The 12,080-nt window shown below is 51.0% G+C and overlaps 3 protein-coding genes across 3 annotated transcripts; 2 read left to right on the forward strand and 1 right to left on the reverse strand.

The window, feature by feature from the left end:
• Positions 1-392: 392 nt before the first annotated feature.
• EI90DRAFT_3173269 (uncharacterized protein) lies at positions 393-4,102 on the forward strand (the record flags this gene model as incomplete). The annotated part of the gene is made up of 12 exons (XM_039066330.1): positions 393-1,124; positions 1,182-1,337; positions 1,389-1,471; positions 1,515-2,169; positions 2,224-2,283; positions 2,338-2,490; positions 2,540-2,590; positions 2,641-2,914; positions 2,966-3,119; positions 3,172-3,480; positions 3,545-3,785; positions 3,836-4,102. 12 exons carry the CDS (start codon positions 393-395, stop codon positions 4,100-4,102), a joined length of 3,135 nt encoding a protein of 1,044 aa, XP_038909024.1.
• A 3,830-nt stretch (positions 4,103-7,932) lies between these two features.
• EI90DRAFT_3021743 (uncharacterized protein) lies at positions 7,933-10,713 on the reverse strand (the record flags this gene model as incomplete). Its single annotated transcript, XM_039057700.1, has 10 exons — positions 7,933-8,062; positions 8,105-8,196; positions 8,411-8,530; positions 8,735-8,910; positions 9,084-9,147; positions 9,179-9,216; positions 9,332-9,492; positions 9,515-9,628; positions 9,759-9,947; positions 10,382-10,713. 10 exons carry the CDS (start codon positions 10,711-10,713, stop codon positions 7,933-7,935), a joined length of 1,416 nt encoding a protein of 471 aa, XP_038909025.1.
• Positions 10,714-11,391: 678 nt separating this feature from the next.
• EI90DRAFT_3021744 (uncharacterized protein) lies at positions 11,392-11,819 on the forward strand (the record flags this gene model as incomplete). The annotated part of the gene is made up of 3 exons (XM_039057701.1): positions 11,392-11,550; positions 11,575-11,717; positions 11,795-11,819. 3 exons carry the CDS (start codon positions 11,392-11,394, stop codon positions 11,817-11,819), a joined length of 327 nt encoding a protein of 108 aa, XP_038909026.1.
• Between the last annotated feature and the right edge of the window lie 261 nt (positions 11,820-12,080).

Raw genomic sequence — 12,080 nt, forward strand, 5'->3', positions numbered from 1 at the left:
GGTTATACCCATTTTGTTTCAGAGTCATGATGCCATGCGCTCTCAAATTTTTTCTTACATCAAGCAATATTGGCACCAGTCAAGCGATATTGGCGCCAGTGGTATAAGTTACGCTGGACACGTAATTTTTCCCCTCCCTCAATTCTCCCTATCGAGACTGAGTTTACACAAAGTAACCACTAATTTTGATATTTTCTTTGGCTGTTGGGCAGCGTTGTTAAAAAAAGCCTTGCACACATGACAAAGTCCATACAGTTGGGGGGGCACGTGCCTGCCCGACGACCTATTTTGGCTACTGTACAACCTTATTCCCATCGAGGCAAGCGTGTCTACTTTTTCAGGGCCAACACCAGAGCTTATTCCTGCACTCATAGACCATTCAGACATCTTCCATGGCATCCACTTCTTTCACCTCCTCTTCATCCGACGACAGTCCCCTGGCTTATCCCTTCCAAAGACTTCTGGACAACGCAAAAGTGTATTGGAGAAGTCAGACCCTTGCCTCAAAACCAAGGGATGCAGTGGCTCTCTCCCTGTCCGTGGAACACATTTACCAAACTATGGGTCTCGAAAATGTGTTCGAGAAGAACATAGCCCAGGGTGTGGTTCGTTTTGTTTCGTTATGGGAGGAATATTTCCAGGCCACATACAGAAAAGAAGTAAGGATTCTTGGAAGTGGCTTTGTGCTCAATACATTTTTCCTTTCCCCACATGGGTCTGTCTTTGGGCAGGGGGATGATGCTTGCAATCTGACAAAATTCATGATAACTGGGGTCCTGCTTTTGGACTACCTCCTAGCCACTCATCAACCCAGCAGCAGTGATCGCTGCTGGGCTGTTGATCCCAGTTACGACAGTTCTTCAAAAAGTGGGAATTACCCTCTCCCCATTAAACTGGCTAGAAGTGCGAGTGGATTCAGGGGATGGGGGAAGAAAGGCCATGGGATAAGCACGGCCAAATGGAACACTGTTCTCACCAGCACTGCTCAAGAAGGGTCGGAGCCTAACTCCCCTCTAACATGGGAGGGGGAACTGAGAAGGGCTGCCCGGATTGATCAATCACAGCATAAACCGTTGGTTCGAATCGCAAGGGTCGCCACTATGATTAGATTTTTCGCTGGATTTGTAAGCCCACAATCATTCTATTGGCCAAGGGGGCTGAATTCCACTTCTCCATACTAGACCGATGAGCAGCACCGCGCTCAGACACTGATAGCCCAGTGTCAAGGGCAGCAACATCTCAACGACCCCCTCCTTATCTTGTTGGCTATATCACCAACACTGATCTTCTCTCCCAATCATAGTATCGACAAAACGGCCCCAAACAGTGTTATAGTGGTAAGTGGGCTGATTATGTGCTTATGCTAGTGTCTAATTGCATCCTTGCAGGCAAACGTGCCTGGCATTGTTTTCACTGGGAAGACAGATGTTGGGATGAAGCGGCTGGAGGAGGAGATTGTATCAGCCTTGGTGTATTTCAGCAAAACAAAGAGTCACCTCGATGTTTTGCGATAGGATTTCCACTGCCCAGGATATTGCAGCCAAAACCTCTGCACCAGAAGTACCCCAAAGGCCCAAACGTCAACAGCAAAGGCCAGGTACTTCTCAACAACAGTCAATGCCAAGCACTTCTGGACAACCCAACCTGGAACTCCTGGATGTACCTGGCCTTGTAAGGCTCACTCCGCTTCCTCACACCTCCCTGCCATACCTGACTCCCAGGAAGGGCCCACTGTCTGCTGGATCTCTTCCATCCGCACCACCCCAGTCCTTGGAACCATCACCAGCTATGGTGGAACCAGGACACCAGCCCCTCTCCCTACTTCCCCCTGCCTCTGGCTCTGGTCAAGAGTCTTTGGGACCATCGGCCACCACCATGGAACCAGAACACAAGTCCTTGTCCCCACCGCCTCTTGCCGTTGGAGGCCCCTTGGGACCACCACCCACTATGGTGGAACTAGGACACGAGTCCTCGTTCTCAATTCCCCCACAGGAGGACGCCCAATCATCCAGTGGGTTGTCCTCTTTGTCTGATGATGATAGGGGAAATCTGTCTAGGAAGAGGTCAAGAGGGACTTCCCCAGTGGATGTTGAGTCGGAGGATGACTCAGTCAAGCCCGGAAAAAGACCCAGGAAGGGCATTGCACCCAAGCAAGCAGTGCAGCCACAGGTAAAAATGGATATACTAAATTGGAACCGGCCACTTATTCAGCGTTCATTTTAGAAAAAGAAGGGAAGAAGGTCAAAGAAGGCCACTGCACCGAAAAGGACACCGCAGCCCCGGGTGAGAAACGATGTACTAAATTGCAAATAACCACTCATTCAATATTTGTTTCAGAACAAGAAGCGATCCGGATTCATACCCTCCAAGATAATGGAAGCTTCCTCAGAGTCAGCTCCCGATGAGCCTTCTGTTCCCAGGAGACAACAAGTTTCCAGTGGGCAGCAAGTTTCCGGTGCTATGGAGCTGGACGTTTCAGCGACCGCTATGGTAAGCCCCCTAATTTGTGCTTATATAACGATTCTGAATGATTCCCCAGTCAAAACTTGGGCCGAAAAGGTTCTTCAAGCTGAAGGCTTTTGCTGGTTTGGTAAGATGTCGTTATCATGGGCATTATATATTGGTAAACATGTCCAGTAGCCCAACCTAGGCACAATGACCATGATCACCGTGGCAAGAGGGGAGGATTACGTCAAGGACCTCCATCATTTTGTCAGGAGATCGTCTATGCCCAACCTCCAGACCTTGGAGAAGGGGGAGCTCCGGAGACTTAGAGACTCAGAGCCGGAGGAATTCCACAAGGTCCTCAGAGCCCCATTCCTTGTCAATGATACAGGGGAAGCAGTGGCATTTCGGCTTCCTGCAGTGCTCGAGGCAATTGAAGTTGATGCCTCCACCCATGTGGAAGTGCATGGTGAGTGGGATGTTGAATGGAACTACCAATAGGCTCATATGACACATATAGACATGGATGCTGAGGAGCCAGATCCAGAGGGGCGTATTCATGCGGCTACCATCTCAGTTGCATTTTCTGAAATGGAGAACCTGATGGGAGGGAAGATCCTCAATGTGTTGTCTTTGCCCAGCATGAGGAGCCCACCCTTGGGAAGTGTGAGCAGGTGCGTGCAAGAGGCTAGGTTTTTTGTATACTTGAGCTGACTCTAATTTTAGGGTTCTTGCAGATGACTACATCGCCATCAACTCTACATCATCCAGCCCCTGCATGAAGGGGAAATCTCTACTGGTGCCCTCCAGTGGTTGGTCCATCCTATCATCATGTGGGACCAGCCACCCTCCCCATATAGATGGTATGGGCTATGGCACAGTCCTGAGGGTGGTTTTGGGGGCCAAGTGGATTGTTTTGAGCAATGGGGATTCAGAGCTCTTCAACAGGCCAGATGCCCCTGAAGATTTGTTCCATTTGGCCTATGAGGGTGATCCATCAACGCAGTTAATATTGCTAACACCTGGGATTTCTCTGTGAGTCCCTTTGTTGTGCACGGGATAATTACAACCCTACTGATAGAATCTCTGGGATGTGTAGCGTCTTGCCACCGGGGACCCCACATGCAGTGCTTTCTGTAACTGACACGTCGTCATGCGGAAGCTCATTGGAAAGTGGTGATGGATCTTTCAAAGAATTGACTGATTACACACCACCCTCCGATGCAACCCCTGGTGTCCTAATGGTGGGGCGCCACTTTTATAATCTTGGCACCATGGACCTGACGCTTCGGGCCTTCTTGCACCAATGCAAAGGCCCAAGTGGTCCAACCAACAGGAGGGTGACTCAATTTTAGTCCATGGCCGCATGTTACTGCTGATGGATCAGCAGGTCAGGCTCATTGTTCCGCCAGCCTTCCCTCCAACAATTCCAGTATGGTCAGCACTATCGTTGATCTACCTTGTGTTGAAATACCGCACATTCCAGTTTTCAGCAAGTCCGGATAGAGGTGCATTCAACCACTTCCATGATGTTGCAGAAGAGTTCATAAGCTTGATGGGTTGGACAGTCAAGTATGCAGGCTTTGTGCGGACCATTAACAATATGCTTCAGCGCAGTAGAATACTTCCTGTAGAGTCCTGGAATTATGACGTGTAGATATATTTATGTGTATATTGGAGGAGCTTGTGCACTAGAACTGTTCGACGCCACTGTGAAGTCATATATGAGGAGTGTTTGCGCTTTTGCCGCGATTCCTTTGTTTTTACGGCTCCAAACCTATAACAGATCTGCATTCTATTCTTTAGCCCCTGGGGAGTGGGAAGTCTGTCTTAATGAAAGTCTCCCTCCTCAGCCACAGGTGGCCCCATGCCTTTCAGAACTCCGTTGTCTCCCTCCCGGGGCTCCTTGACTAGGATTCATGCACATCCTGAAAAGTCTCCGACAAGTTCGCCGAAACATTCTCATTCTCGCAGGCCTCGTCTTCCTCTTGATGTTGAACCCTCCACTCCTACCCCCATAAGCATAAGGTCCACAAGGTCAGATAACTCTAGCCCCGTTCTCATATTCCCATCTCGCAGCCCTGCAAGCATTGTTGTGAATCCACTCTATGAAGATGATGATTTCGCCAGTTCAAGAAGTGGCGCCATGACTCTATCGACTTGCTCTTTGTGTTGATTCTGAGCTGGTCATGTTTCTATTCATCTGGCTCGAAGAGACTGCAACACTGCCATTCCTGTCACTGACGATCTGAGGAATACCAACCAGATGTAAGTAAGGAGTGCATTGGCACAGCTGGCTTCTGAGTTGCCGCACAGGAAGAGATTCCCTCGAATCACCCTCAATGAACAGTTGAGGGGAAAGTCCCCATGGTTTGGTCGGTGCGTTCTAAGCATTACCAACATCCTGTTGCGAAAGGCCCAGCTGGCCTTGTATTCAAGAAACCTCGGCATGATCCCCCGTCCGGTTTCGCTGAAGATGTGGATTCTGGTGGAAAGTTCAACTTGCAGATGATTTCGAGCCGGAACCCACACGTTATTACATTGTCGATCGCGACATGCTTGCTGCAGGATGGCACAAGCATTTCGATGGGACCGTACCGTTCTACCCTCGCTCAATACCCCTACATGAAGTATGTGCGACGAAGCCGACAGTCTTGCCATTTAGACTATCACACGACGATGGTCCCAAGCTGGACTGCCGGTGAATCCAAATGCCTGTAACCTGGAGTGGTCGCATGCGACGACCGCATCCGACACAGGGAATTATGCTAGACACTTGCAAAGCCGTACTGCTCCTGTTCAGCTCGCAGCTTACGGTCTCTTCCCTTTCTTGTTGATTCATAACATATTCCACGATCCTTCCGCATGCATGGCCCCCATATTTTCACTGCTACGCTGTAAGTGGGACATCACACATCCAAATTCAGGGGGGGGGGGGGGGGGTTAGGTATCTCTCACTAAGGCTAAGTGTGTTAGAACGGGGCTGATACAGACGACTCCGGAGTGGAATCGGAGACTTAGCGTGGAGGGACCTTGGCCTCAGTGACTCAAGCGGAGCGCTGTGCCATTGCTGTTTGTCCATTTGGTCCTTAATTTCACAGTAGGTGAGCAGGAAGTCTCTAGGGGGCATTTCAGGTCGATTTCGGACTGAACCCAAACGAGTATGTACAAGTGCCGATATATATAATGGAAGGGGCAAAAGCACAAGGAAACAAACGGGAACCGAATTGGAGCGAAGATGTCCGAACGGGAACAAAGGGTAGAAGAAGCGGAGCGGTACCGAAGGTCATAAGGTAGGACCTGTGATACTTCCGAAAGGGGGTAGGGAGGGCAAGGCCCAGAGGGGCAGGAGGATGAGGAGAAGTGGGGGTGATGACTAACTGGCTAGAATGGGAAGAAGCAGTAGTCCAAATAGGGATGAGGGGTAAACGCGAGAAATACATTACAAGCGGCGAAAGTGCCGAAGGCGGTCCGCAAAGCTCGGGGGTTGCGGAGCTTACGGAGGTTATGGAGGCGGGGTTGAAAGTCCGAGGGATATTGGCAATGGTGTTTACGTAGTATGAGGTCACCAATGCAATGGACTAAGACCGAGGTGGAGTCAAAGTCCGAGGTAGGGACTATGACGGAGGCTCGGAGCGAAGGTACGAGCGGTGTCCGGGTAGGAAGTATGGGACAGCGGTGGAAGGTCGTAACTTGGCGGAAGGGTGGCGGAGGAGTAACAGAGGGAGGAGAGAGGGGAAAGGTACAGGAGAAGGAGTGGCGGAAAGGAGAGTAGTCAGGTCCGAAGGTGAGTATCGGAGTGGACGGGGGAAGCGTAGGAGGATGACGGGAGGGTGGAGGTGTTGTGAAGGGGGAGCGGAGTAGTAGGAGGGTGGCAAGAGGGGCGGTGTTTGGTCCGAGATGAGTATCGGAGCGGATGGAGATAGGGTCGGGGAGGTAAGGAGGAGGTGTGTTGCCAGGACCGAAGGTGAGTATCGGAACGGCAGCGGTAGGTTATGACTCCGGAGGTGAAGAGGGTGGAGGTCCGGAAGTCGGGTCGGGGTCGGGTATGCACGGATATGACAAAGTGTAAGAAAAGAGAGTCATCAGAAAACAAGGGAAAGGTCCTACTCCGCACGGTGTTGAATGCCATGTGACCTCAGAACTTTCCCACACTATCTCGAAGCGGTCTACCAGCCCTACGTCGCCTAGCCGCGAGGTGGGACCGTGGATCTCGAACTCCTGGATGATATTATCCACGGAGTCGTTACCTTGCTGCAGAGCGGCGAGCTTCTGCAGGGCGGTGGCTTCCCGGTTGGGGTCTTGGAACATGGTGTCAAGTTCTGCCATATGTCCCATCCTGCTCTATCCAACCCCCTCCTCTGGCACTCATCCAACCACCAAACCATCAACCTTCATCAGACCACTTATCCTTTCCATTCATCCGACTCTGGTGCCAAACTACACCCAAACTCGGAATCGCACTGTCACCCGCTGGAGAACCACCTAGGTGAGTTTGGTGATGATTCATAGTGCAACTAATTTGGTAGACATTGATGGGTGTTGTTCTTCTTTGGCTATACTGCAACTCTGACTGCAATGTGGCACATTATGAACTAGAGTGCTTGCGCTTCGCGCTTCGCCAGACTCTGCACCTAACTCCACAGAATATTTCTGACCATCTCGCTTACCTATGATTGAAATAGTATTCGACATAGCGTTGGATCGTCATCATACATCTCTCACACGATCACAAATTCCTCCTGCTGCGAGGCCTGAAACCATCGCGACGAGACAACCTTCCGAAGCCGCAGCTCCCTTGCAACACCGCGACGCCGACCGTACCACTCTTGAAGCTTCAACAAGAAACGCAAGGGCAACAAGCTGAGCAAGGAGAGGATGGAGGAATTAATGTCGAAGAGGGCGGAGTTTCTATCATACTTGGAAGAAAGCCGAGTTCTTGCTGCGCAGCATGGACCTTTCCAACAACCTTCGGGCCCCGACCATATTCCAGCATGAGCCAGTGGAGTTTGATGCAAAGGACTTTCAGCATGTCATCAATTCAGCTCAATCGCTAGGTGCTTGCTGTTTCGTAGGTATGGTGACAGGTGAAGCGTTGAACCACCTACGAATCGCCGAGACTTGATCTTGGACTCGTTCGATAGAGGAGGATTGGGCTTATCTGCATGCCGAGTTTGGAGGAGAGTGATGCATTATTGCAGGAGTTATCAACGAAGTAAACAATGACTCCGGGTGCCTATCGCATCGCCCCCCATGTCCACCCCCTTTGCCACCGTCTGACACACCGTTACTGTTGCTGCATTTGATGCCCCCCCACTGCTTATACCGTCGTTGCCATCGCCATCCCCCTCGCCCTGCTGCTGCCGAGCACGTTATGTCGGGCCTTTTGAGCAATGGAGGGAGATTGCAAGCTGATCAAGTGCTCAAAGCGTGGCTGCTCCTGGTGTTGCCGTTGACCTCTGTGTTCACTGAGTTCAGCTGTTGTGGTTACGTGCCAACCGACCCCACTCCAACATCACCATCTCCCGCTTGTTTGCCACTGCCACTCGTTGGCCATCCTGCTGCTGGAACTGCCCTGCCATTGGAACCGCCCTGTAATTGGACCCTTCCACCCGTCCTACACGATCCCTGAATTGTCCTCATGATGCACCACACCCACCTGCGCAGGGGTGGCTGCTTGTGATCCGATGTACCCAGCACTTGGGCTGCCTTGCCACGCTGAGGTGAACCCCCCCTTGCCCTGCTGCTCACCTGACCGTCATTGTCGCCACATCCATGACTGGTGGCTGCCACGCATGCTCTGCCATCAATACATGCTAGCTGACTTCGCTGACCAATGCAATGTGTCTGGTGCCTGATCATCCGTGCAATGATGTGTTGCTGATGTGGCATTGCCGTCGACGTTGTTGTTGGGATGCTTGAACTATTTCCATTGACATTCGACCTAGTACTGCGTGTGTGCTACCCTCTCTGCTCCTTGCCAACCATGTCCCATCCCTGTTGCCGCAACTGCCTGTGCGCTACTGAAGTTGTCCTGCTCTTTCCGCACACCCTGCCACGCACCACTACCGAATGGCGCTTTTCCCTAATAAGAGAACTTGTAGGGGTTGATCACAGGATTGTAACGAGCCCTATAACGCCGGGATTGGTGAAGAAGTCAGGGAGATCGTCGTCGAGAATGTGTATTTTTGATGATCAGAAGTAAACCTCGACGTGAGCGCTGTCTAGGAATCGCAGAGACACAATTTTGCGCTTGTCCGATAGAGGAAGATTAGGGCTATCTACGTACTGAGTGTAGAGGCGAACGGCTGACTACTTCAGGAGTTATGAGCGAAGCAAACAAAGGACCCCCCGTTGCGACATTCAGAACTGAACCACCCCCATAGATGGCGTCCGGAGTGCCTCCTGATGCGAGCATTCTCACCCACCATACCTTCCTGATAAGGCAACCGCTGCCTACCCCATCTGCGCGCTGTTGTTAAGCACTGCCCCCGATGCTGTGGATGCGCGCTGTTTGGGGGTTCAGTAAAAACCCGCAGATGAGACATTTCCGTGTTCTGTTCCTTGTGCTTAGTCACACTGGCTGTTTGCTTAGCAGTTGGGGTGCTTGAGGTTAGCGATAACTTCAGCATGCTGACCGCGCACTACTGCCACTGCCTGTATGGGGTTGACTGTGGCACCGATCCCCATGTTCTCCGTGTGCTATTGACAAACACTGCCATTGCTGACGTACCGGCACTCCATCTGCTCCATCACTTCGGAAGCTGAGCACTGAGGACCAACAAGCACTTTGAGCAAGGGAGGGAGATTATGAGCTGATCGAGTGCTCAAAGTGCGGCCATTGTTGCTGCCACCACTGTTCCCTGTTCCCCGTTCCCCACATTACTGCTGCCATTCCCAGTGTTGCTGCCCACCCCCCTCCGTGTGCTGTGTATCCACGCTGACGCCGCCTGCAACCATTTGACACATGCTGCTTGCACTGTTGCTGCACTGCGCTGCACTGCTATGCCCCATGTCTGTGAATTGTGTGCGACCAACGTATCATGCCTACATTGCTGTGAGTGCGTACAGTCTCTGTTGAAACTTTGCAAAACCCCACACATCCCCATCGTCATGCACACTGCACCGGCGCTGTCGGTCATCACCCTGCTCGTATCTGTGTCGTACTTGCTGTATGATCGCCCTGTGTTCGAAGAGGCCCATTGACGATAAGCACCGCTGTGCTGTTGTCATCTAGTCATCTAGACCTGTTTATGCACTGTAATAGCGCTGTCGTCCATCCATCTGTCTGTCTGTATGCTGTGCACTGTCACTGTGAGCCGTACTCGCTGTACGCTATAGGCATGGGCATGGGAAGTATTGTTGTGTTGCTCAAAGCGCTGCCTGTGCCATTCTCTGCAGTCCCCCCTGCCGTTGCCACTGTCCACTTTCCACTGTCCGCTGTCTGTGTGTCAGCACTGTCACTGCCGGTTGTTCCACCGTCTTTTGCCATTCCCCCCTCGCTGTCGAGTCACTGTACCCACGTTGCCTGTGCCTGTTGACACCACAGTGGAGAAAGTGAGATGTATGGATGTCGGGTTGAGGGGAGGGTTGATGTAGCAACCCGACGTTACTGAAGTAGGAAAGGCCAGAATGTCGTGTTGAGGGAAGAGTTGGTAGAAACCTGACGTTGCTGAAGGGAAAGTCGAAATGCGCTGCAGATGATGTGCTGACGTATTATGCCACCCCGCTTATGCCGATCGGAGTGTCCTGTAACCTGGCCGATGATTGGACTGTTCCGTGCGGGCTTGTGATCAAATGTTGGGGCTTGAGGATAAAGCTCTGTAACTACCCTGTGCCCTGCCATTGGGCTTGCGATTTTAGCTGCCGATGTCAACACCACCTTGCTAGTTGTGTTTGCTAGCTGCTTCTCGTGCGCTGCCAGTGTTAACATCACCCTGCCTTGCCAGTTGGGTGACTTGAGTGTAATCTCTGAAAATTACCCTGTAGGCTGCCGATGCTAGCTGCATTTGCTGGCTGTCTGTCTGTGTTTTGACACCGCTTGTTCTTCCGATCGAGACATGATGTCTTGTCTGCCGCTACCCATTTTTCTGCCAATCCCTGCTCATCACTGTCCATGCTATCACCATTCCCCCACTGAACACGCCTGCTACCACTTCCTGATCTATGCACCCATTGCCCTGCTGCTGCATGCGACTTTGATACGTCCTGGCAACAGAACTGGAGGAATGTATGGTCATCGGAATGAGGGAAGTGTTGAAGTGGCATGCCGATGCCCTTGTTGTTATGATTATTGTTCCCTTTTATGGGAAGTTTCATTGTCCTAATGCTTTAACCTTTGTTCATTTGCGCCACACAGAGATGCATATAAGTACGATGTGTAGAGCTGAGAGCATATCTAATGACATTGTGATATCACACTCAGGTCGGGCTGCAATGCCGCAATTATAACACGTCTTACCCTTGGGATGGCACTGTTGCGACATGGAATCCAGCGTCATCGACGTCGACTTCTATCTCGCCTCTCACAGCACCCACATTGCCCTCAGCATCGTTCGATCCGCTGTATCAGGCATCGTCTCCGTTTAACCTACCACCGTTCTTGGGTGCAGGGATGTCAACTTTCAACTAAGTGGGCAACTCCGATTCCAGCTTCCCTCGACCATACTGACGAACTTTCTGATGCCATGCAGAACTAGAAATGGCTGCTGCACAGCCTTGACCTTCCTTGTGACTAGGCTTTTTGAATCCGGTTGCAGCTTTTCGTTCGGGTTGAATGACTCAGACGCTACTTGGCCAAAATATCTCCACAACATAAATTAACTGCAGTATCAATGTATACTTTTAGATTTTTCTAAACAAAGGGTGTGGAGGAATGGATGGGAATAAAATGAGAGTGTTGGAAGGTATACGGACAGTGGAATAGATGGAGTGTTTGTCAAAAAAATGAGTGTGATGGTAGCAGTTGTGTTTAAGGATGGAGGATGGAAAATAAAAAGCAAGTGTCAGGCCCTCAATGCCGTCACGAAGAGGAGGGGACTATGGGATGGTGCAGGGTTACCAATTATGCTGGCTGGGTTGCAAGAGCCAACTAATGGTCCCCAGGTGTGTACAGCCATTCTTGGGCAGGCTAGAGAGCCTGGGATTGCTAGACAGCAGAAGAGCGGGCCCACCCTTCCACCATCCCAATCCATATTCCTGCACCCAAGAGAAAAAAGAGTGTGCACAGCCTCATATGGGTTTTATACCCAACTGGTGCTATCTGGAATTACGTGAGTGGCGACCAGAATCATGTCAAAAGGTCCCACTATAAGCCATGACATAGTCCTTTTATCTTGTCATATCGTAGGGTAAAACCACCTGTATATATATGAGGATCTTATACATCGTGGCTACTGTACATGCAAGAGGAATAAGCAGCGAAATGACATAACAATAACAAATGAGCGATCAAAGGGGCCAGTGGTATGGGAGGGCCGTGGCTTGGGTGGTAAGTATTCAGGATATGAGACCATACTTGGAATTTGGAGGAAAGAAGGGCCAGATCGTAGGGGTCCATTTGGCCTCAGCGGCAGCAATAGTGACGAATGCGACTTGTGCACTTATTCTCACATGCGAAACCACACAATCGTTTC

This window comes from Cantharellus anzutake (assembly GCF_015039405.1).
Source record: "Cantharellus anzutake strain C23 chromosome Unknown EI90scaffold_126, whole genome shotgun sequence".
In the NCBI taxonomy this organism is placed as follows: domain Eukaryota; kingdom Fungi; phylum Basidiomycota; class Agaricomycetes; order Cantharellales; family Hydnaceae; genus Cantharellus; species Cantharellus anzutake.